This window comes from Monodon monoceros, unplaced genomic scaffold, assembly GCF_005190385.1.
Source record: "Monodon monoceros isolate NGI ecotype Baffin Bay Population unplaced genomic scaffold, NGI_Narwhal_1 Super_Scaffold_5, whole genome shotgun sequence".
NCBI lineage: Eukaryota > Metazoa > Chordata > Mammalia > Artiodactyla > Monodontidae > Monodon > Monodon monoceros.
The window spans coordinates 77,769,502-77,794,515 of NW_021703782.1; the positions used below are offsets into that span (position 1 = coordinate 77,769,502).

Below are 25,014 nucleotides of genomic sequence, written 5' to 3' on the forward strand. Positions count from 1 at the left end.
ACTACTGAAGCCCATGAGCCTAGAGCCCGTGCTCCGCAACAAGAGAAGCCACCGCAGTAAGAAGCCCACACACAGCAACGAAGAGTAGCCCCCACTCGCCACAACTAGAAAAAGCCCGAGCACAGCAATGAAGACCCAACGTAGCCAATAAATAAATAAATTTATTTTAAAAAGGGAGAAGCCTGGGCCCACCCACGCAGGGCAGATCTTGGCAGGAAAAGCAGCCAGGTGAGGGTGGGCTCTGAGCTCGTGGAAGTGACAGGTGGGACTCCAGCCTGGCCCTGAAGAGGAATGTTCTTCCCTTGGGCAGTTAGGGGTGGGTGATTAAGGAGGACCTGACCACCCAAGCCTATGGCAAGAATCTGAGGGTTCTACAATGACCAGCGGACTCTAGCTGCAAAAGGCCAGTTGTGAAAGCCAGCCGGTCAGAAAACTGGCCCCTACAATTGTTTGGGGACATGGAGGCCCATGTAACCATCTTGCACAAGATGGACAAAAGATCTTGAGGTCAGATTCCAGCTCTGCATCCTCGACGGGTCCCCTTTGGGCCTGAAAATGGGGAGAACAGTCTGCAAAAAAATGTCCCAATCTGTAAAATGGAGCTCACAAATCTTGCTTAACCTGTGTAGCAGGCATTTACATGGAGAGTCCGATGAGAGGATGGATGTGAAAGAACTTAGAAAACTGTACAGGATCACTGCCGCTATTGTTAGGCTATTGCTGTGCTGCTGTTGTCACCACCACAATTACTACTGTCCCAGATATGGCAACGGAGGTCCAGAGAAAAAGTGACATGACCCGCCGGGCAGAAGCTGGTCTCAAGTCAAACTCCCCCACCTCCAAGGCCGGCACACGATCTTTCTTCCCCACAAACTGCCACTAGACCTTGGAGACCAGATGTTCACAAATGGAAGAGAGGTCAGTACCAGCAGACAGAGCTCTGGGCCCCTTCCTGGCACCGCCGCCATGCACTCTGGGCTCACAAGGCAAGGCCGCCAGCGGGCACGAGGGGCTCAAGGAACCCGTACCCTTGACGCTTCCCTTACCAGCCTGTGGCCCCTTGCTCGGCCGACATTCGTCCAAAGCGACTGGGAGTGGGGAGCAAGGGTATGTCATTCATAGTCCAGTGCCTGCGTGTGTGCCCGGCAGCCCCGTGGCCTCACCTCCCATCTCTCCTCATTACACCCCATTACGGGGAGGTGAAGCTGATTAACCAGAAAGCACTGAGTCAGTCATTATCCTATTGGCAGGCCCTGCCTCAGAACCCACACGGTCAGACAGGCCCTCGGCGTGTCCGCGTCATTCTGAAGGACACTGCATGGCCAGACTGCTAGAAACAGAGTTTGTGATTCAGGTCTCCTCCCCTGAGGCCCATCTCTACATGGGCCTAATGACCTGTCCCCTAATGTCGCCTCCTCCATGACTTCTCCCTGTGCTCCCAGCAGAGGCAACATCTCCATTCATCAGGGTCCATAGAACCTTCTCCCTCACCTTGCAGCTTCTGAATCCATGTCACCCTGCACCTGTGTGGCTGGAGGCTGAGCTGATGCCTGATTCATCCCGCCCTCCCTGCCCTGGGTGCCGGCACCGTGCCAGGCTCACAGCCAGCATGTAAGAAATACGCGGGATAAATGAGCATCTGAGCGTCTGAGCAAGTGAGTGAATGGATACCTGGATGGACTCCTGTCACATACGAAGCCCTATAGTCTGCCCAGGCTTCCAGGGCATTCCACGCTGGATGAACTATGACTAGACTCTGAGTTTCCATGAGAATCACATGAAACACAGGGAAGCACAATCCCTAACACCTAATGTCTGAATTAAGTAAATAAGGGCTTAATAGAAATGCCAGAGGTTTTGTGCAGGGGTATGGCCCTCGCTTGCTGGGTGACCTCAGACAAACCCTATCCTTTCTCTGGACCTCTAGAAAATGAGGGGGTTGATAGCTTGCTTCTTTGGTCCCTGCTGGCTCTAAAATTCTGTAAAATTGTCAAAGGTTTGCAGGTAACTTTTCTCCCAGATTCTGGAGGGAAATGTAGGCCTCATCCAAGGAAGGTTCCGGGTTGAGTTTCTTTTCTTTCTCCTCCTGGGTCAGATGGAATGTGGCTTCGGCCATCTCTCCGAAGGGCTCTGAGTGGGAGAGGCTGCCTGTGATGGAAACAGACTCCCTGAAGCCCAGGAACTAGAGCGTGTGAGATCAGCTCTTACCAGCACATATGACTATGTCATTCCCAGAGGAGGTGTCACTCAACTTGCAGGAGAAAGACTGAAATCCTGAGCACAGTCTACGAGACCAGGCCCAGCTCCCCAAAATCTCCTCCCACCCTCCCCAGCCCATTCCCTGAAGCCCAGCCACACTTTCTTTCCATTCCTCACTCCTGCCACACTCCCCCTAACCTCAGGATCTTTGCACTCGCTATTCCCTCTGCCAGGCACGCTCTCCCCACCACATCCCTTCGGGGCTCAGCATAAGCCATTGTGGCCTCCAGGCTGGCTCAGCATCTGCTTTGTACCTTTGGAGCACCTCAGACATCCCCTCCTCAGCGCCTAGTACATCTGTAATCCGTGACCCTTTGAGTAATCCTTCTTTACTGTGATTCTTCTACACATCTGTAGGCTCCCTGAGGGCAGGTCCAAGCCTGTCTTGTTCACTCATGTGCCTAGTGACTGGCTCCGTGCCTTGCACATAATAAACACTCATCAGTGTTTGTTAAGTGAATACATGACTTGCTGGGTGGCCTTAGACAAGTCTCTTTACCTCTCTGGGCCTCAGTTTCCCCATCTGAAAACAAAGTAGCTAGATGGTCTGTGAGAGCCCTCATAGGAACTGCACAGAGACAGCCAGACTATCATAGGATGGTGGTCCCTGAGGCCTTGCTCACTCCTCCCCGTCCAAGGTCCCCTCCAGTACCTATTCTCTCCACAGGAGCCTGTGCTGCAGCCTATACTGTTTTGGGTGGCTCTTTGGGAAAACTTCAGAAGCATCATCTAATTAGCCTGTAGAGGAAGCTCAGCAGGCCAGTCCTCCCCACCAGGACCAGCCAGCAAGTGCTGGGGAAAGTTACTACTCACAGGCCTCTGTGACTGACCCACGAGGTGGGAGCTCTCGGCAGGCAGGAGCCAAGTCTGAGCCGCCCGTGCCTGCGAGGTGTACAGCCCAAAGCCTGTCACAGTCGGGGCACCAGGAAACAGTCTCCTGAATCGAATCTGGTACTGGAGGGACCTTATCCAGGCCCCAAGAGCCTCTCACTGGGCAGAGCCTTTCTGATGTCATCTCTGCAGCCAGAGGCAGTGACTGCTTCTCGGCCCAGGTTAGAGCAGGGAGCTGCTCAGCAAGGGATCATCCTGCTTCCTTCCCTCTCTTGCAAATGACCCAGCTGCGAGTTTGTCCAATGAGACACTTCCTTATTTCCAGACTCTTGGATTCAGTTCTAAAAGCATGACAGGACAACGTGACGAGAAGGCTGACAGTAGGGGACACACCAGTGTCATCATAACCTGGTTTATGGCCAGACGGTGCTTACATATTTCCACCTGCACCCTGACTGACAGGATGATGACCCAAGACCACCTCAAGTGGCCCAGAAGATCATTACACCACCCCGTGCAAAGAGCCCTGGGAAAAGACACCACCCCACAGCAGTGGCAGAGCAGCCAGACACGGCACAACCCCCCGCCGGCCAGAGAGAGGAGGCACCAGGGCAAGCAATTGAAGAAGCCCCAGACACACGCTCCAGACCTCGTGGGATGCTGCCACTGTCCAGGTTTGGCGGAGAACGAGAAGCCCGGCTCTGAGTAGAAGCTGGCACTCTCACCCACTCCCCACTGAATGCCTTTGGGTGGGTCACCCAGGCCTGCATGCGGGTGGCAGGTGTGGAGGCAGCGAGTCGGGGGCATACCTGCTCGGGCTTGATGGGCTCTGCGGTGGTGAAGATGTCCGAGTAGTGCTGCCTCTCAAACACGCGGTCCAGCACCTCCAGCTGCTGCTGCGTGAACAGGTCTCCCCGCATCTGCTTCCGGAGGAAATCTCTGCCCGTCAGTGAGTGACCGTTCGGCACAGGAGACTCCTGAATACCTTTGATGAGCATGAGAGAGGAGGGGTGAGTGCAGGTCACGCAAGCTGCTGGGGAAGACATGTCAGACCCTGGATTGGGAAGAGGGCCTGAGAGACCCACGAGCCCAGCTCCTCACCTGATGAGAGAGGAAACAAACAGGGGCTCAGACGCGGGGGTCTTTGGCCAAGGTTGCCCTGCTGGTTAGGCCAGAGCCAGCTTCCCACGGTCACAGGCCGGGCCCTGCATGAAGCATGCATCATTGTGTCTAATCCTCACAATGAACCCTATGTAGATGGCATTATTTCCCCCATTTTTCAGATAAGAAAATTGAGGCCTAGAGAGATTAACTGATTTGCCTGAGGACTGGAGCTCGGGTTGACTCAGAGGCTTAACCACCAGGTGCCTCTCCTGCTCTGAAGATCCCCTTGGAGGTATAGTTTTGTCCCAGAGCTGACGCCCTTCCCCAGGACAACTGCCACCACATCACGTGACCAGCCAACAAAACACTGTGTTAGGAAGGCTGTAAGGAAACAGATGCTCTCACACAATTCTGATGGGAGTCTACTGGTCACACACCTGTGATGGACAATTTGATAAAATCTATCAAGATCACAAATGCAAGTTCCCTTTGACAGAGCAATTGTACCTCTGGGAAATTGTTTTACAGTTAGACTTACACATATGGGAAGTAATATATATGCAAGGTTCTAGTAGCAAAAGACTGGAAACAACCCAAGAGTTTATTTGTAGGAGCTGGTTAAATAAGTTATGGTATGCTCACACAGTAGAGTACTGTATGGCAACAAAAAGGAAAGAGGATTCCATCTGTGAATTGATATGGAAAGATCTTCAAGATTCATCGTTAAATGAAAAATAAATAAACAAGATGCAGCACAGCATGTATAATATACAATGTTTTGGGCTTCCCTGGTGGTGCAGTGGTTAAGAATCCGCCTGCCAATGCAGGGGACATGGGTTCGAGCCCTGGTCCCGGAAGATCCCACATGCCGCGGAGCAACTAAGCTCATGTGCCACAACTACTGAGCCTGTGCTCTAGAGTCTGCGAGCCACAACTACTGAGCCCGTGTGCTGCAACTACTGAAGCCCGTGCACCCTAGAGCCCATGCTCCGCAACAAGAGAAGCCATGGCAATGAGAAGGCCATGCACCGCAACAAAGAGTAGCCCGCGCGCAGCAATGAAGACCCAACGCAGCCAAAAATAAGTAAATAAAATAAATAAGTTTATCAAAAAATATATATACAACGTTTTGTGTAAAAAAGAAAGAAAATAAGACTTTACACACATTGTGTGTGTGTGTGTGTATACACACACACACACACATATATGGCTCTGGAAGGCAGCATGAGAGACATTTAGAGTGGTTACCCATTCAGGGAGGTAGGAGCTAAATGGATGGAGGCAAAGGGGAGGGAGACTTTTCAAGGCATGCTTGTTTTTGTTTTGTTTCGTTATAGAACTTTAAATGTATTGCCTATTCAACAAAATGTAAATTACTAAGAAAGCACAGGATTCAGTTCTCTATGGGTTCTGTATTGTTAGCTCTTCACTGTGATGATGCCTACATTTCAAAGAAAATACTACGAATTATCAATTAAAAATTAAATGGTTGAAATATCTTTCGTGAGCTTTGGGCTTGAACCATTCAAAATGAGAGAAAACAAGGAGGATGAAAGAGTCCAGTGAGGAAATGGCCTGCAGGGCCATCATTCCTCAGGGCCCTCTGGGACCGAGTTGCTCACGCAGGGCTGCCCAGAGACACTGCTGGAAGCCAGGCCCGGAGGTGAGGCCTGCCTTTGCCATTGGGAAGCCCCCGTGGGAAACCAGCGTGTGTCAGATCTCTCCCGGGCAGGTGCCCTTACCCAAGGCCTTGCCCAATCCCCCTCCCACCCCCCACCCCGCCAGTCCACTGCCACCCTAGGCTTCATCCATCATGTCAAAACCCCACCCATGTGAGGAAGGAAGCTGAACCAAGGAGCTTGAAGCAGTGGGATATTGTGTCCCTGAGACACTGCCCCAGGTTGGTGTTTCCCCAACTGTCCTACCCAGGGCAACTGCAATACAGGCTCTGACATTTGAACAAAGACACCAGCTTTGGGTGTTCACATGAGTGCTGGCCTTGCAGAGTCCCCCGTGGCAGCTGATAGCTCAGAGCACCCCAGCATCCTCGACAGGAAGGGCCTTTAGAGGTGGCTTGGGACGCCCCTGAGAAAATGGATCCCAGATCAGTTTTGACCCAAGAGGATACCTAAGCTTGGCTGTAGACTGAATGACCAGACACCCCAATGTGTGGGCCAAGGAGGGAGCAGGTCTCTCTGATTGATGTCCCCCGGTCTAAAGCCTGAGGCCCTCCTCTGGAAGCCTGTGACACTGGCCTACCACGAGACAGGTCCCTGCTCCTGCCCACGGGACATCATCCTCAGAGACCCCTCTTTCGTCATGGCCTATATCCATGGGATCATTCCCACAAGGGCACCAAGACTAGCAGGATGTGGGAGTTCATGGCCCAGCCTGTGTCTGCCCAGCAGTGTTCTCCCATTGGCTGGCATCCACCAAGTAGCCCATGCGTGCACAGGTACACACACACACACACACACACACACACACACACACACACACACGGGAAGGAGGCTCAGCTGGCTCCTCCTTGGCTATTGCTCTGGCCACTCATCCTGGCCCCAGTCACTCCTGCCAAAGCTTGACCTTGGCCTAGGTCCCCAGTGCTCCCGCTGAGTCTCTCCCTGTCAGAGAGACCACGTCCACTTTAGGAGACTTTTCTCTGGTCACCAACTTCACTTATAGTCCCCAGCCTCCATCCTACCAGCCAGACCCTATTAAAGGCTCCTTCCTATCTGCCAGCTCCTGACGTCTCCTGCCAAGGCTTCTCCCTGCTGAGCCCCCTTGGGCAGTGCCCACCTCTTCCCTCCCACTCAGGCTGCCCCCTCAGACACTCCACATCTCTGCCCCTGGAGGAGGCCTCTCCCTGGCAGCCAGCCGGTCCTCACGCTGATGTCTTCTCCCATGGGCTTCACAGGCTGGGCTCTGTGCACAGCTCAGAGCTCTGGAAAGGCAGAGCTGTACCTCCACTGAGGAAGCTCTGAGGAGATGGCTTGGCTGAGGGCTCCTGTGGGCAAGGTCACTGTCCGGTCACCAGGGAGACCCTGGCACAGAGTTAAGGCTCAGGGCACATGCTGACTCAAGTGCATGCACTGGGGGTCCCTGGAGGACCAGCGCCCCCCCAGGACACTGCGCATTCTTCAGCACAGGCGGCCGCGCTGGGGCCTGCTCTGAGTCTCCCAGAAGGAAGGCTCACCGCGTCCCACTCTGGCCTTCCGACAGTTAGCCACAGCACCACGGGCGGAGCCCGGGAGAGTGTCCAGGCTGTCTTGGTGACCCAGAGACTCGGAATGGAGGACTGTGAGCTGGGAAGAGGCACCTCTCCAGGCATTCGGCCCAATCCTGACCCCTCTGACTGCTCCCGCCTGCCAGCACCTGCACCTGCTTTCTCTCCTCGGGAAGGAGGTGAAGTCTACCTGCCACTTTGCACAGAAAGTCTGTCATTTCCTTAAGAAGGCCTGGGCCACTCCTAAATATACGATCATTTGTTCATTCATTTAACAGATATTGATAAAGAGTTTACTCTGCACCAGGTAATATTTTTAAAAAACCAAACACAAAACAGAGGATACACCAATGACCAAGACAGGCCCCTCTTTGCAAACTAGAAAGGGCAGCCCACTTTAGTCAAGTGCTCACACAAACAGATATGATCACAAACTGTGATAAGTAGGAAAAGTGCCTAGAAATATATTCAAACGGCCATGTGTAATGACCTCACCGGGAGGAGTCAGGGAAGTCGCCCAAAGCGGAGTCATGCTCGAACTGAGAGCAGAGGACAAGATGTCAGCAGGGCAAAGTGGGGGATGGGATGGAGGGGGTGTGCCAGGCAGAGGAGATGAAAAGGACAGAGGGAGTGGGAGGAAGAGACCCCAGGAGACTCTGGAGAGGCAGGCGGGGGTCCTGTCAGGCAGCCACAAAGGCCACAATAGCCACAGAGGTCATCTGAGCCTCGCTGGGGGGAGGGGGGCCACGGAAAGGGGCTGGGGAGGCAATCGCCCTCCACATTTCTCAGTCCCAGGGCCTGAACTGCTAGTTCCTGTAGATCAGGCTGTGCTTTCTAAGCCCTGCTCCCAAGGTCTGGAAAGACTAGGAACTGGCAAGATGAATTTTACATTTGTGCACATTTGGAGGTGATGCCGGGAGTCAGCCTGTCAGCCACAGGTGATCCACAGAGCCCATATGGAAGGTAAATCGCTCCTCATTGGCGTGGGCCCTGTTGCCAGGACAGACACTAATGATGTGCACGCATGCCGCCTCCTCTAGGGTGTCTTCCTTCATGCCTCAGTCACTGCTCCACCTGACCACTTCCTCCCTCATATTAGGAGTCAAGCCCCTGGGCCCTTCACTCTCACGTAGCACTATCAGCTACCTTGGGGAGAAACACCACGATTAATTCATCTCTGTCTCCTCCACAGAGAGCATCTGCGGAGTAAACAAATTAGTAATACCACCTTCACTCTGCAGGTCTGGCCTGTAAATGTCACAGTCCCTCCATTTGACCCATTCATTCATTCGTTTGTTCATTCTTCTCTCAACCAACCTTAGAGAGCAGGCGCTGGGCTAACGCTGGGCACAGAGTTATGAGCTGGCCCAGCCCTGTCCTCACGGAGTTACATCCAGTGGAAGAGGCAAATGTTAACTGAAAAATAATCAGACCAGTAAAGGTGCAAGTGTCAACCAAGACAAATATTCTGACGAAAAGGCTCATGGTTCTCAAAGGCCAGGGACATGACTGACCCATCTCTGGGTACCGCAGACAGTGGGTGAGCATGAGTGAAACAGATTACATGCAAAGAGACGGCTACAAAAGTGAACACCAGAAAATCACACCCTGCACAAGCACAGGTCTGAACCTCCAGGCCTCCAATGGACGCTTCCATAGCGTTTCTCATCCACAAAGGTGCTGCCTCACTTCAATGGAGAATGTGATCTTGGAGACAGGCTCCAGAAGCACTCGGACCCATTGAATTCCAGGGAGAAATATCTGAACTCACAATGTGAATGGTATGCTTAAATATATGGACAGACATGGGCAAAAGTACAAAGGTATACAGGGGGCATGGTATCTTTAAATCTTTTTTTCTACTCCAAATCAAATAATATGTAATAGACCCAGTGCTGGGCTTAGTCAACCATGGCTCGTAGAATTAACATTCTGGAAGCTAGCTTCAGGGGAGCAAGGGGCAGGAAGCTCCATCTCGGGGAGCAGAGAAATGCTGGCTTTAAATTTCAGGTTAAACCAATGTTATTCACAACCTGGCTTTGAAGCTAAAAGCTTTACACAATCGGGTCTGGTCACGCAAAGAGGGAGGAAGCAAAATAGCCTCAGATTCCCATCTGTCAAGAGAAAGCTGTCTCCTGTGTGTCTTAAAAGATCATAAACCCATTGCGTTTTCTTCAGAGCACAGCAGATTCAGGGGTTTTGCATTTTTCTTGGAGGGTTCTGGTTTGTTTCTTTAAAAATCGTCATGTACTTTATGTCTGCAGATGCTCCCTGGGAAGAAAGAAAATAAAAACAAACAGGAATCTCCATAATTCCTTCTGGCATCATGGCCTTTGGGATGCAGCCCCAGCTGGCGGCTCCAGAGCCCAGGAAAGGAGGCTGGAGCTACTGGGTCAGTCTCTGGCCTTTCTCAGAGTCCCATTTCCCTGCAGAGCCCAGCCCAAGCCAGAGCCCTGACACAGCCTCCTTTATCCTCACAGTTGCTCCTCAGCATGGCAGGGCAGTGGCAGGGCCCAGTGGGAAAAGGGTTGGGAGCCAGCAGACCTGGGTTCTAGCCCCAGCTCTGCCCTTACTTGCTGTGTGAGCCCAGACAGGTTCCTCTCCCCCTCTGGGCCTCACATGCCCCATCAATAAACTAAGGAGGCTGAGTCAGTTGTTTCTAACCATTTTCTCCTCCAAAAGCCACCGAGATTTTGTCAACTAAATAGTATTAAATGAGCATTAACCTATTTTTCCATTTTGGCTGTTTGTGCAGTCTTTGTAGGGGACACCCCCCAATATTCATTCTACCCCTAAATGATGGCCAAACCTACCCAGGAGATCCCATTCTCTTTGCTAATACTTACTTTAAGAATGGACATGTGAGGAGAGGGGGCCCTTGGAGGGGGCTTCCAGGAGAAAGTCAGAGACAGGAGAAATCTTTTTTTCTTCACTGGGCTGCATTCACCCTTAATCTTTTTGAAATTGTGAAAATAACTCCTGTGTCCCACCCTTACCCCAGGCTCTGAGGTCTTCTCCCGGTCTGGCTGGCAGTGCTCCAAGGAGGCTGACTTCCAGCCAGTTTGCTGCTTCTGGACTCTGGCACCCACCATGCTCACAGCCCTGCCTCCCCCAGTGAAGACAGGGACAGAGCCAGGTCTTGGTGGGTCATCTGCCACAGGAGTCTAAAGCCAGGGAGGTTGGGAACATTGAACTGGTGTGACCTGGGGCATTTCCAGCTAGGGTCAGGTGAGTCCAGGGAGCTTGGGGTTGGTCTTCTCAGATGGCTGCCATGGCTAATTCTTAAAGCAATCCATAAAACAGAGACCAACCAAATTCAGACCATGCTAACTTGCAGCTTTAAGAAACTGTTTCTGATGCAATGGAAGCTTGCTGAGGGCAGTAGTGGCTCCAGAATTTTCTCCATAGGAGGTGATAGGCATGACTATGGGTTACAAAAGGGGGGGGTGAGGGTAGACAGGGTACTTGTTCTGGGGCTACATCAGCAAAATGCCCTGCATACATACCACTGAAAGTGAGAGAGCATCATCTGTCCCTAGCTAAGAATATAGGGGTAGTGACAGAGATGATGGGGAACACAGGCTCTCCAAGCCCCACGATCTCCCACTGGATAGAACACTGCTCCGTGCCAGGGCTGAGCCAAGTTATTTTCGCATCCTTAAATTTCATTGATCCTCATAACATCTGGGTGAGATGTGTATTCTTACCCCATTTTACAGATGAGAAAACTGAGGCTCAGAGAGGATGAGTAACTGAGATCACTCAGGTGGGACTTGGGCCTCAGTCTCTTGTCTGCAGATCCAATGCTCTCTCCACTTCCCTTTACTCCTCAGGTCAGCTACTAAGACTAAAGCCCTCTGTTTCCTCATCTGTAAACTGGGAACAATGGTAAGCAGGACCATCTCTAGGGCTTTTATAAGGATTAAATGAGATAATTCCTGTGACACACTTAGCACAAAGTTAGTGTCCAAACACCGTAAGCTATTGTCATCATCATTTATATCAGGAAAACCCTTCCAAGGCTGTCCCATGACAAAGCCCAAGCCTCCCAGGCCTCCATGACCTGCCCCTCCAGTCAAGGTCACCCCTCTAGTCAGCCCCCAACACCATCCCAGTAAGCTACTCCTCATTCCCCAAGTGTCCCTGATGCCACTCCCTGACACCACTGTTCTTTCCATTCCCTCTGCTGACTCATCTTCTACCCCTGCCCATCAAAGCCTCGGCCTCTCTGAAGCACAAGGCTCAATTAATCACCCTATCTTCTAGGTCTCCTCGGCAAGTTGCATGGGCCACCACTATTATCCTGGATTTCACTCCTCACAACCCACCCTGTGAGGTCCATCCTCTTGGAATCCCCATTTTATTGCTGAGGAAAGTGGAAGAGATAATAAGTAACTTGTTCAAGGTCACAGCAAGGTCACATGGTAGAGCACTTGCACACCTTTTAACACGTCTTAAGAGTCAAGCTGAGCACCGTGATGGATGTGATACAGCATACTAGGGAGGTTCAAATCCTCACTCTGTCTCTTACAAGCCTATGATATTTGAGAAACATCGTTAACCTCTCTAATCCTCAGTTTTCTCATCCATAAAATGAAACAATACATAATGATACATGGGATCAATGAAAGAATTGAATGAGGATATATGTAAAATGCTTAGCATAGTACCTGGCACGTAGTTAGTACTCAATAAACCTGAGCTGTTTCTAGGATTATCCCAGTCATACCTCGTTTTATTGAGCTTTGCAGATAATTGCATTTTTTACAAATTGAAGGTTTGTGGCAACCCTGCATCAACAAGTCTATTGGTGCCATTTTCCAACAGCATTTGTTCGCTTCGTGTCTCTGTGTCACATTTTGGTCATTCTTATGATAGTTCAAACCCTCTACCAGCAAAAAGATTATGACTCACTGAAGGCTTAGGTGACGGTGAGCATTTTTAGCAATAAAGTATTTTTTAATTAAGGTACATACATCATTTTTAGAAATAGTGCTATTGCAGAATTAATAGACTACAGTATAGGGTAAACATAACTTTTATAGGCACTGGGAAGCCAAAAACTGTGTATGACTCCATTTATTGCGATAGTTGATTTACTGGGGTGGTGTGGAACCAAATCTGAAACTTCTCCAAGGTATGCCTGTATTTCCTCCCTTCCCTGCTAAGAGTATAAGCTCTCTGAGGACAAAGCCCATGTCTGGCTCACCTCAAACAAGGGAGATGCTAATCGATGTTTGTTGACTGAATGAGTGACCTGGGAAGACTTGAGGGGCTGCAGGTCCGAATGGTTCAGGGGAACTCAGTAATAGGATAGTGTCTGGCATCATCAGAGAACTCCGGAGAAAACCTTTGGAAGTGACCTCCATTATATCAGTGATCCCGGAGGAGAAAGAGTGAAGCAACTAAGAGCTTATGTTCTACGTTCTAAGAAAGTGCTGAGGCAATTCACAAAATTTTAAACAAGCGGATGATAAACTACCAAAATTCAGTTGAGCACTAAGCTTCCTGGTGACGCACACCAAAAGGAAAACACAGCAAGTCTCATAGTGCTCAGAGTCCAACAACAACAACAAAATGCCATTAATTCTTCTACACAAAATAATTCACAGGGCTTCTCTTCTCTGCATGGTGTTTTGAATGATTAGGGTAACTCAGAGATGACTAACAACACAGAGGTGGGTCCTGGAGGAGGAAACATCAGAGCCAGATCTCAGATAAGGGGAAGGGACAAGGTGCTGGGATAAGGGGAAAGGATTCCAGGCCCAGACAACTAACTTCAGTCGGCGACATTTCTAGAGCATCTATGTGAGCCAGGGCCTGTGCTGGGGATCAGGGTGGCAGGGCTAGAAAGGTCCCTCGGCAGCCCAGAACCAAACTCGATGTTCCAGGTGATTTTATAAATGCCATCCTAAACCGGGGCAGCACACTGAGAAAAATCAGAACGGCATGGAGGAAAATTCCATTGGAACGACCATTATTCAGCCATTAGTTTCACTCAATCTTTCTTCTCGGGAAGGAAAACGCAAAATTGTAAAATTGCCGAATACGTTCAGGTTCGACCCGAGTGAATCTGATTGTGCCGTGTGTTACCCAATGAGTCATAGGCTGTCAGTGAGGGAAAGACCCCAAAGGACTGATGATTCTACACTCAGAAACGGCAAAGGGGTTTGTTTGGGGCCAGAAGGCAGGTCCAAGGTGAGCTGAGCCTAGGAACACATGAGGCCCCTGATTCCTGTTCCAGGCCTCATGGATCCATTCATTCCTGAGCAGCATGCACCACTCCTGCTGAGTGTTTGGTCCTGCACTTGGCACCTGAGCTAGAGAGCTAAGTTCTAACCCCTGTCTTCAGGTGGGGGACACAGACAAGTGAAAAGGTCCAATGCAGTAATGGTAAGCCGCCCCGAGAGCCAAAGGCAGAAGCAAACCTGAGAAGCAGAGGCAGCCGTGGGAACAAAACGGTAGTAGCCACTCCTTATACAGAGCTTACTCTGTGCCAGGCACTATTTTAAGCAACTTATCTGTTTAATCCTCACAACAACCCAGTGATGTCGAGTCTGTTATTGCCCCCTCCCATTTTGCAGATGAGGAAACTGAGGCACAGGGAGCACAGGGAGCACCTTGTCCAAGGTCACACAGCTAAGAGATGGACAAGCTGGGATCCAAACCCAAGCAATCTGGCTCCAGAGACTGCTCCCACCCCTACACTAAACCACTCCACTTAATCCAGACTGGGAGCAGGGGTGATCCAGAAAAGCCCCCTGGAAAAGATGAAGCCCAAGTCTTAGGGATGAGTAGGAAGGAGTTAGCCAAAGAAAGGGGCAGGCAAGAAGTGCATTCCAACCAGAGGGCACAGCACATGCAAAGGTCTGGAGGCACAAAAAAGCCTGGTGCACCAGGGAATGGCTATAACTCAGTAGGTTTAGAGGGCAGGAACTGGGGGGAAGGGGAGGGAGTAAAGTGTGCAAGGCTCTTTCCTCCCCATTTAGCGCCCTGGTACTATTATCTATTATCCAGAGCCTAACATATACTCTGATGTACAAACAGTACAAATACAGTATTGAAGCTCCCATGGTGTTGGTATGAAGAGACGGGATTTCTTTGTGCTTAAATGAATCAAGATGACCTCAAAGAACAGGCAGGAAGGAAGCAATACCTTATGCATTTCCACAGGACAAGTCTGTTCTCTCTAATCCGTACTGTCCAAGTCTATTACCTCGTACAGTAGTACCTAATCACTCCACCTTACAGAGAGATATGCACACTAATTAGGAAGGATGTTAACCACCATAGTGAAAATATTCCAAAGCAAATGAAATACTACTAAGAGCAAAAGGGTGATTTGTTTCTGTGAATTGTGCTTTCAAATGAGATCAAAGAATGCTAAAGGCTTCGTTTTAATTATACCTAGAAGGACTTCCCAGGCATGCATCCCTTTTTCGGCTTTCACGCACATAGCAGTCTCTCCCCATCCCCCACTGTGCAGAAATAAATAAATAAAAGGGTATAAAATCATATTTACTCTGATATCTTTGCATTACCCCCATTTGAGTTTTTAAATTACTGTCTTTATTTTTTTCTGAGGGCAATATAACTACAAAGAAGGTTCATATTTTGAAGTGTATCTATCTGATCATTGCACAAATGTTTTCGGGAGAAATCACTATATTTCTCCAAGATGGGTATGGGTTTTGTCATAGATCAAAGTGAGAGGGAGGAAAAAAAGATAAATCATCAGAGATCCAAAAATACTTTTCATTTGGAGAAGATATCAGGCCATTTCGATGGGGCTGATGGAGTCCCTGTTCTGTCTCCATTACCCAAGGCAGGCAGCCCCAGCCAGGAGCCAACTACCAAGATTATATTCCCCATAAGATGGTCCCCAATATATATATATATATATGATCTTCAACCTCTATTGATTGACCAATTTCACAAGCAAAGACTGGTGAAATGAAGCTGAAATGAACATCATGCTTTAACTCATTGAACCTATCAGGCCTGAGTTAATCTCACTGTCCACTGTCTCTGATAGAATTCAATTGATCAATCATGTTTCGGTGATAGTACCATTTCACTGGCTTATTGCTTCTTCATTTCAGAGCTTGACCTGCTAGATATACTTGGACTGGCTTGACTCCTCTTGGATACACAGAGATCAGCCTCTGTCTGCCAACGTGTGTCATCTCCTGTCCCAGCTGAAAAGAACTCAAGAGGCTTTTGTGTAAATCTGTGATGTGTTTTTCCACCAGACATACACACATGAGTGGTGGATTTATGATGGCATGGAATTGAAAAAGCACAAATTATAAGAGAGGCTCTTTATTCTGCACGGAAGCACCATCATTCCCTTTTACATAGCTAAATTGATGTGCTTGGGCTCTGTACTCAGCGGTGGCATGTTCTTATATTGGCAGCTGTACGCGCCCAGACAGAGTAAGGCACATGTGGAAATGGTAACAACAACGACAATAACAATAGCCACTCCTCAAGTATACATTCACGCTGACCTTTCACATTCATCAGCTTCTCTGATTCTCACCATAACCTCAGGAGATGGGCAAGAGATTATCATTCCCATTTACAGATAAGAAAATGGGCTCAGAGAAGGGGAAGCAGCTTGTCCAAGGTCACATAGCAGAGCTATCAGGCCAGTTGAGCCTGAGAGCCCTGGTATCTCAGCTCCTGAGTGCCTCTTACCCGGCTGAGGCCGACCTCCAGGCAATTTCAGAACTGTGGAGTCATTTTGGGTATACCACTCTGTCCCTGGCCACCTGGACGAAGGAAACATCCTCAAAATTCGGTTCAGAGAATTTTAGAGCTTACGATGGATTCTAAGGTCAGCTGCAGCATCTTCTATAGCTTAGAAACTGAGACCCAGAGGGCAGTAAACAGTTTTCCAAAGTCACCAAGACACTCAGCATCCCAGTCAGGACTCAAACCTGGATCCCAGGCCCTCAGCCCAGGATTCTTCATGCTTTCTCTCAACACCTCCCTTGATTCACGCCAAGCCAATGAGCTCCTATCAACAGAGAGCCTCATTCTCCACTCTCAACGTGGCCCAATGTGCTGCTTTGGTTCCTTCATGGCAGTTAATTTAATTTTCCTAACTGCAAGCTAAGATGTTGTGCTTTGGGAAATCAGGGCACAGGGGCTCCACCTGGCTGTCTGCCTGGGGGAGGAGGCTCTTGGAACCAAAAAGCTGAGCCCAGCATGCAGGTCTCTGGAGGAGGCCAGGGCAATGACAGTTTGCAAATAAGCCTTGCATCTGCTTAGAGCTGGCAGAGTCTGCAAACACACTAATGGACTTTCCTCTGCCCACAGGGAGCTGGGGAGAAGCAATAAATAAAGTAGGTGCCTCTGGGGGGAGCCATTGCTGAGGCCAGATACGGGGCTGAGATGAAGGGCTTGTTGAGGGTGGGGGAAGGGCTTCTGGGGCTCACACTGCATCACGCTGCCCCCCCTCCCCGTACACCTTCCAGTAGCCCCAGACACTACCTCCCAGATCCTTCAATCTGTATTCCAAATAGTCGGGCCCTTGTCAATACACTTACAATTCAGTCCAGACACAGAACGGTTGTGGGGTAGAGGGGCTCATATGGCTGCTGTGGCCACAGAGTAGAGACCCTCTTGGAGGGGGATAAGAAAAGGCCCAGAGGCCAGATGGAGGCCCTCACCCAGGAAAGAGCGCACGGCGGGAATGGCTACCCAGGTTCAGGGGCAGGTCCAGGAGATGATGAAGAGGGGAAGTCTGCCAGAGTTAAGAGACTCACTGGTGGTGGAGGACAGATGCACCTCTGAACTTCCCTGTTAGATGTTTTGGGCTGCCGCCCACTGGTGCCCCATCTCACTGAGAGCAAAATCTACAGTGGGTCATGGCTTACAAGACCCTACTGTATCTGGGTCCCCTGGCCTGCAGCCCCACCTTCCTGACCTCCCCTCCTCCCACCCTCCTCCCACTTACTCTGCTCTGGCCACATCGGCCTCCTTGCTGTCCCTCAATCATGCCAAGCACACCTCTGCTTCACTCACACCTTGCCATGTGCTGTTCCCTCTCTCTGGAACATTCCTCCCCCAGTATCTGTTTGGCTCCCTCCTCCTTCCCCTAGAGTCTCTGCTCAAATGGCATCTCATCATTATGACCACCCTCCACAAACCAGCATGTACCCTACCCCCGGCCTGGCTTCATTCTCTATCTCCTTACCCAGCTTTGTTGTCCTCCAGAGCACTTAACAACATGCTGTTTATTTTCCTTATTTATTTATTCTCCCTCATTAGAATGTCATTCATGAGGGCAGAGGTTTTGTCTGTCTCATTCATTGCTGTGTCCCCAGCATCAAGAATAATGTCCGGCACATAGTAGGCACAAAATAAACACTTGTAGAATAAACAGGTAAAAGTGGATATTTCATTGAAAGTGAAAAAAAAAGCAAAAACAAAAACAGGTACAAAGGAAACAGCCACAGCCACTCCTTGGCAGCCTCCCATTGTGAAGGAGTGCTCACTCCCTCCCTGGGGGCACCTGATGAAGAGCCTTTCCATGCTTGGCCTAGGGCTTGGGAGACAGAACTCCCTCAGGGAAAACAAAGGTGGCCGCCAGGCCTTGACCATCACTGAGGCCCCAGTGCCCAGCTCTCAGTCAGGAGCCAGTGAATGGATGAATGACTCCCCAGGGAGGAGGCCCGGCCTTAGAAGAGTTTAAATTGCAAAGATGGTAGTATACCAGGTGCCAGCTCTGGCTCTGCCACTTGCCAGCTGTGTGACCTTACACAGCACATCTCATCTCATCTGTGCAATGGGGTCAATAAATCCTGCCAAGCCTGCAGCACTGGGTCAGAGCAAGCAAGCCAGGGGGACCGTAGGTTGAGACAGTATCATCGGCACGGCAAACACCTCGGGTCAGCGGATGAGGGCAGGGAGTGAGAATAGGAAAAGGGAAGCCATTTGCCTAATTAAAAAGGAGAAGGCGGGGCTTCCCTGGTGGCGCAGGGGTTGAGAGTCCGCCTGCCGATGCAGGGGACGCGGGTCCGTGCCCCGGTCCGGGAAGATCCCACATGCCGTGGAGCGGCTGGGCCCGTGAGCCATGGCCTATGAGCCTGCGCATCCGGAGCCTGTGCTCTGCAGCGGGAGAGGCCAAAACAGTGAGAGGCCCGCGTACCAAAAAAAAAAAAAAAAAAAAAAAAGGACAAGGTGTGTTCAGAGGGCAGCACCTGGCTAAGCTGTATCCCTTGGTTCAAGCATTCATTCGTCTTTTGCTGGTGCTCCGACCCCAAGCATAGCCCTGTAAGGGGAGCCCATTTCCTAGCAGGGGGAAGAAGCCTAGAGATGGAGTTAGGATTCAAGCATCGGAAAGTACCCTACGAGAGCACCGAAGAGCACACGGTGGGCGCCAAGAGACAGAGTCTGTCTGGTGTTAGGGGTCAGGGAGAGGGTCAGGAAAGGCTTCCTGGAGGAAAGAGTTGGCATTTGAGCCAGGATTTGGACTTGGAGGCATGAGAGAGGAGGCAGAGGGTATCCCAGACAGAGATAAGATGTAGGTGGGGCTCTCACCAACTGTGGTTCCCTGGGAGCTTGGTACCCATGCAGGAGCCCCAGGTGCACATCAGGCCACGCATCTCTGCCTTCCCAGCACAGGGTCCTCCACACAAAATGCACAATATATGCAGATTTTGCTTTTTCACAGAGTCACAGAACTTCCCAAAGGAAGAGACCCCAAAGAGAAACTCATTTGTTGCAGTGGATCTCAACAAGGGTGACCAAATCAGAGGAGATTTCGGAAATCTGTGACTTACTGTTATTTGGGGAGGAGTTATGGCATTTAGTGGGCAGAGCCAGGATGCTCCCCAGTCCAGGCCAGTGAAGGATCGCCCTGCATCCCACACATCTTTGGAATGATTCATCATACATTCAAGTTGGTGAAAACTCTCTTTATAAATATTTGAGCCATGAACCTAACACTATTTTACTTACATACACAAACTTGGTGTTTTAATCTACACTGAATTTTCCAGGAATACAACCATCGCATAAATTGAGGGAAGATTATGCTTCGCTTTGGTTGCAATTTTATCAAGACATGTGCACAATTTCAGAAAATCAGTTTGCTGATGGCAACACCACCATAGGTATTTGTATTGCCAGAAAACACAGCTGTCCACATTTGTAGCTGCCACATTCATGGTGATTCTACGCATAAGTGCAAGCAACTGACTACTTTATTATGTCTTCTGGTGTAATCAGGCTGGAGCATTTACATAATGAAATACATCATTTAATTATGATTTTATTTTTCTTTCCCCTTTTTGTTACAATTGGGGCATTATATTGATTTTTAAATTATGTGTATAAGTAGGTTATATTTTCTCTAAATTTCATTTTAGGATAGCAAAGGAAGCACTACAAAATACTTGTTTTAAACAGGGGAGGATTTAACAATTTTTAATTTGACAGGATTTAAACTCACTGTATACGATTTCCAAGGCCCCTTCAGCTCTGCCAATTAGGACCATCTCATATTGAAACTATCACCCTAATCTGTCTTTCTGAAAAAGGGTATCTTTAGGGAGAGAAAGAGGTCTCCAGACCCCTTCTGAGGAACAGGAAGACAGGCGCCAAAATTAACTATAAAATAAATGTACTTCCTCAGGCATGAATAGTAAGAGCTTGTTCCTAAAAAGACAACACTGGATTCCCCCTCTCCTTTTTAGCAACCCAATTCCAGATACAATAATCCAGCTAGGACAGAGCCAAGAAGGGACCCAGGTTCCACAACAGCTTCCCCCTTCTGCTGGGTCTTCTCTCAGCCATCTGCACCAAGGAAAAGAACAAAAAGCCAGGGGTAGAAAAGACACCTTGACAAATCAGTGCTCCTGCTGCCCTGCAAACATGCAGAATGAGCTTTGGAGCTCAGAGAGCAAGGGAGGTGGGACTAAGACCGGGTGAGTTGTAAGCGCAGGGGAGGGATTGCAGGGGTGGGGGTGGGGGGTTACGTGCTACCTCTGCCATTAACAGAGTGATTAAGTGCACAGGCTCTGAAACCAGTCTGCTTGGGTTTGAATCCCAGCCCTCCAACTTACTAGCTGCATGACCCTAGACTGATCATTTAACCTCTCATCTTTTCCATCTGCCAAAGGGAAACAGTAATAGTACCTACGTTTCTTAAGGCTGGCGTCGTACACGGTGCCTGTCACACAGTGAGTGTTTCAGTCTCAACGTCAGCTGCACTGGTCACATTGCAAGACTGGGCTGGGAGCAGAGACCTGGGTCCTGCCTCCATCTCCCCTGTGGACGACTCACACTCGACTGGTCCTCAGAGACCATCAATTCCAATTCCCCCGTTTTACAGACAAGGACACTGAGGCCCAGAGAGGGGGAAAAAAATGGACAGAGCTCGCACAGCAAACCAGCGTTAGATTCCCAATCTAGACTCCTTCCGCAACATCGTGCTGCCTCTTAAACACAGTAAGCATCAGTCTGTACATTTCTGAATAAGAGCGGTTGTCACAGGGTGGCACCAAGGGTCACTGAATGCAATGACAGGGGGCCCTTATTAAGCCTGTGCCAACTCAAGGAATTCAGGCCGTTACTCAGCACACAGTAGGCGCCTGACACATATTTATCACGTGCATTGCACTATCTTCTCTCACTGGTCAGTAAGTTCCCCAAAGTCAAGGGCCTTTCATATCAGAGTATCTGACACATGGCTACTTCTCAGTAAATATTGGTTGAGTGAATGAATGAATGATAGTGTGCCTGAAAACAGAACTAGAAAGGGGGTTGGGGTGGGGGGAGAAAAAGGAACGCTTTGGTTCTCTAACTAGAGGGAAAGCAAGAGATTGAAAAGAAGAAAAAAATGCATCCCCTTATCCACCCCTTCCACACCCATGCTCTGTCCCAAGCTGGGCGCTAAGGGAGCAACTGGGAGGAATCAGAGGTGGCCCCTGCCCTTGGAAGTCACCAACCGATGGGGGAGGCAGAAGAAGGCCGCAGGGACTCAGAGGCGGCCATGTGGCTGGCAGCCTTCTCTGTGGGGACAAGGAGGGCTTCCTGTGGGAGGTGCCACGCCACAAAGAATGGGGATACAGACAGGGGACAGAGATGGAAGGAAGGCCCTCTCTCCAGAGCAGAGGGCTCAGAGACAGCATCACCACATGTGATGGGCTGATATGCAGACCTGAATTTGTCAAGCCATGCCCCAGGGGGCAGGGATGACTTTGTGTCTTTTTCTACTTTTCCACTGGAGCAAAAGACAAAAAACTGATGTCAGGGAATCACTCAGCAAGACCAGAAGAACCTTTACACTCAGAAGCAGATGGAAGAAGAGGCCGCAGGAACACCAGGAGGACGGGCCAGTCCAACAAGAGAGCAAGGAATTTATGAACCCCCCAGCCCAATTCTGCACTGCAGACCAAGGCGAGAGTGGCGTGCATCATCCACCCCAGCACCTCCGTCCAAGGAGGCCCAGCAATCCGGCCTCTCCTCCGCCGGCTCCGGGGCGCACAGTGTCCCTCGGACTCCTGACATTCGGTGGGCCGGTCCCCCGCCGCCGGCACCCCTCGCCTCGGCGCGCTTCATCTGCTCCGCTGCCCAGCTCCCGGCTGCCGCCGCGCCCGCGCTCCCCGGGGCCCGGAAAGCTGGCATCCGTTGTTACCATAACAAACTCAATTGTTCTCAGCAGGGCCCCGGCAAATAAAGTCATTCATTACGGACCTATCCCGGCCGCCGTGGGCTGCGCGGCAGTCAGAGGGCCGCCCGCCGCCCCCTCGCGGGCCGAGACACGCGCCAACGCCGGTACCTGCCGGGGCCGGGCCCGCGGCACCACGGCCGCCACGCTGTGCCGGCGGGGGGAGCGCCGGCCGCCGATTAGTTTTATCTCGGCACGTCAATTGACTTATACTGATTGGCTTCCTGCCGCCAAATGTCAATTAAATTGCAAATGCTTGGCGGAGGCAGGGCAGGCGGGCCGCCTCCTTGCCGAGGGCGCAGCGCTCTCCCTTTTTTTTTGCGCCATGTTCTAACGCGGTTGGATTTCTTTCTCCTGCCACCCCGCGCAGGAAACCCCCATGCCCTCCTGGAAGACAGTTGCCCTCCGTTCCCAGCCGATGGGGCGCCCCGAGAGCGAGGCGGAGGAGCGGGGTCTGGCCTCTGGCCTCTCCCCAGGGCCCTCGGCCTCTTGGAAGGGCTTTCTTTATTCGCTCGGTGGCACGGCGGAATCCCTGAAAATTCCCCAGAGATCCTAGCAGGGGACTCCTGGTGCGACCTTGAGCATACCCCTTCCGCTCCACTCAGGCCCGGCTTTCTTCGCCGGCCAAGGGGGCTTGAAGGAGATGGCGGCTGGGGGCCTCTTTCTGGGTGCGCGGAGGGAGCAAGGTCAACAGAATCACAAACATTCACTGAGCGCCGACTCTGTGCCGGGTCATGCGTGGGCACGGGCTAATCTGCTCAAGAGCCCTCTGCAGTAGGTATTATTATCCTTCTTTTACAGGCAAGAGAACTGAGGCACAGGTTAGGGAAGGGGCCGATTGGGTTTCAGAATGGGCAGCCAGGCTTCAGAAGCCCGTGGCTTCATTATTGTGCGCGGTACTCACAGGGGAGGCACCGTGAAGAAATAAGAAGGAAAGGGACAGGGCACTAACCTAGACCTGGGCACCTGCCACTGTTACCGATCAGGGCTCTTGGCCTTCCCCCGATCAATAGAAATTGACTAGAGGCCAGACAAGAAATTCAAGCAAGGCTTTACTGGGGCCCTTGCTGCAGAATGGGGCAGCGAGAACAAATCACAGGTTCTCTTGCTCGCTCCCCGAGAGGGGGCAAGCTTGTTTCTTACATGGGGTGATGGGAGGGGTGTGTCCAGGGGTCGGGCCAGAGGGGTGGCTTAGGTGTTTTGCCCACCCCTTAGGTGGTGGTGTGGGCAGGGGGCATCCGCATTACCCTGCTTTTGCTCCTGACACCCTGTTTTTGCTCCAGGCTCTTCAAAAGTGGCAGTTGGGTTTTTTTGGTCTCTTTCTATCTTTTGGGTCCAGAATTTGCCCCAACTGGGCATGCATACAGTTATTTTTAGTCCCAGGCAGTTTCTTTGTATTTTGTTGCTCGAGGAGAGGTGTGTCCAGGCGCAAGCACTGCAGCGCTGCAGCAAAGGGCCCCAGGTCCCAGCCTGTCTCACCACTGCCAAGAACAGTTGTTCTTGCCAGTTGTTTTACATCCACATGAAATTCTCACATTCATTGTATGATCTAAGGATTAGAGTCCCCATTTTACAGATGGGTAAATGGACCCTTGGAGAAGTTAGTTCTCCAAGGGTAAATGGACCCTTGGAATTTGTCCAAGGTCACAGAGCAGGCACTTGAAATGAACTACGACACCCATACCTACATAGAGCTTGACAGTTTATAAAGCACTTTCTCACACATTGCTCCTCCTGAGTTGGCACAAGACTTTGAGGAAGGAATTCTGCTCTCTCTTTGCCAGTAAGAAAACCCAGGCCCAGCGTGGCTGGCCCAAGATCACCAGCACTCAAACCCAAGGCCCTGTGATTCCTGATCCTGTGCTCCAAGCCCTACCTCAAAGAGACCTTGAGCAAAAATGACTCAGGCACAGGTCCCACTCGTCCCCTCTCCCCATTCTGTGGGGAGCTATAGAGTAGTACGCAAGTCATAACCGGAGTCAAGCTGGAAAATGCTTAGGGTCACAGGGAGAGCAGGAAAGGGGGCACCCAGGAAAGATGGCATTTTAGGGAAGGACCATACATTAGGCCCCCAAAGAGATTGGGTGGATTTTCCTCCACTGTCTGCCATAAACCTCCCCCTTTGCTGCTTCTGTCTGCCTCCTTAAAGCTCTGTCTTGAGAGAGAGGTATGCAGGTTCTTAACTGATGAAATGTGCCAGCATTTAAAAGATACAAACCTGACCAATCGTTCTTTTCAGAAAAGAGATGTTAGCAGAACAAAAGTCCAATTCTAAAGTGCTGGATGGCGGTTGTGTCTCACACAGAAAGGAAACGAAGACAGAGAAGATGGAGGAGGGAGGGGGAACAGCAGGGAGGAGGGAGGGGGCAGAATCTGGGGATGGAAGGGTGATCCGGGCTCATTGCATCCAAATCAAAGACCCAGAGGGTAGGGACCTGACTGAGACCACACAGCAAGATAGTGGTGAACTGGAGCCAGGAACCCAGCCTCTCCACCCTGTGACAGGCTCATCCTGCCTCTGCAAGCTGCCCTCAGCTACAACTCGAATTGTTGGTTTCTGAAAAAAAGCGGAGCTAAAATTCTGCCAGTGTAAATTCTGGTGTGTACATCTTTTTATTCTGACCCTAGCCTGAATAATCCTATCATTAGACTTAGCAATATAAATAAAATAATCATTTAAAAAAGAGAGAAAGTTGGGAATTCCCTGGCGGTCCAGTGGTTAGGACTCGGCACTTTCACTGCCGTGGCCCAGGTTCGATCCCTGGTCGGGGAACTAAGATCCTGCAAGAGAAAGAGAAAACAAAGGAGCTGGGAATTTAGAAAGTTCTTAAGAAGGTCTTCTTGAGGAATTTGGATTCAGGGTAAAAACTCTGCTCTGATGAGTTAAATATTCTTAAAATGTGCCATGTGCCAG

At 50.5% G+C, this 25,014-nt stretch overlaps 1 protein-coding gene and 1 non-coding gene across 9 annotated transcripts in view; one reads left to right on the forward strand and one right to left on the reverse strand.

Moving 5' to 3' along the window:
* Positions 1–25,014, reverse strand: part of PAX5 (paired box 5) — a 192,119-nt gene that overhangs the window by 123,922 nt on the left and 43,183 nt on the right. For all 8 annotated transcript variants that reach the window (XM_029202837.1, XM_029202833.1, XM_029202834.1 and 5 more), the window contains one exon: positions 3,900–4,075. In XM_029202837.1, coding sequence (XP_029058670.1) covers positions 3,900–4,075 — 176 coding nt within the window. The remainder of the gene's footprint in view (positions 1–3,899; positions 4,076–25,014) is intronic.
* Positions 24,802–24,873, forward strand: TRNAE-UUC. Its single transcript has one exon. It is a non-coding gene; the product is annotated as a tRNA-Glu (tRNA).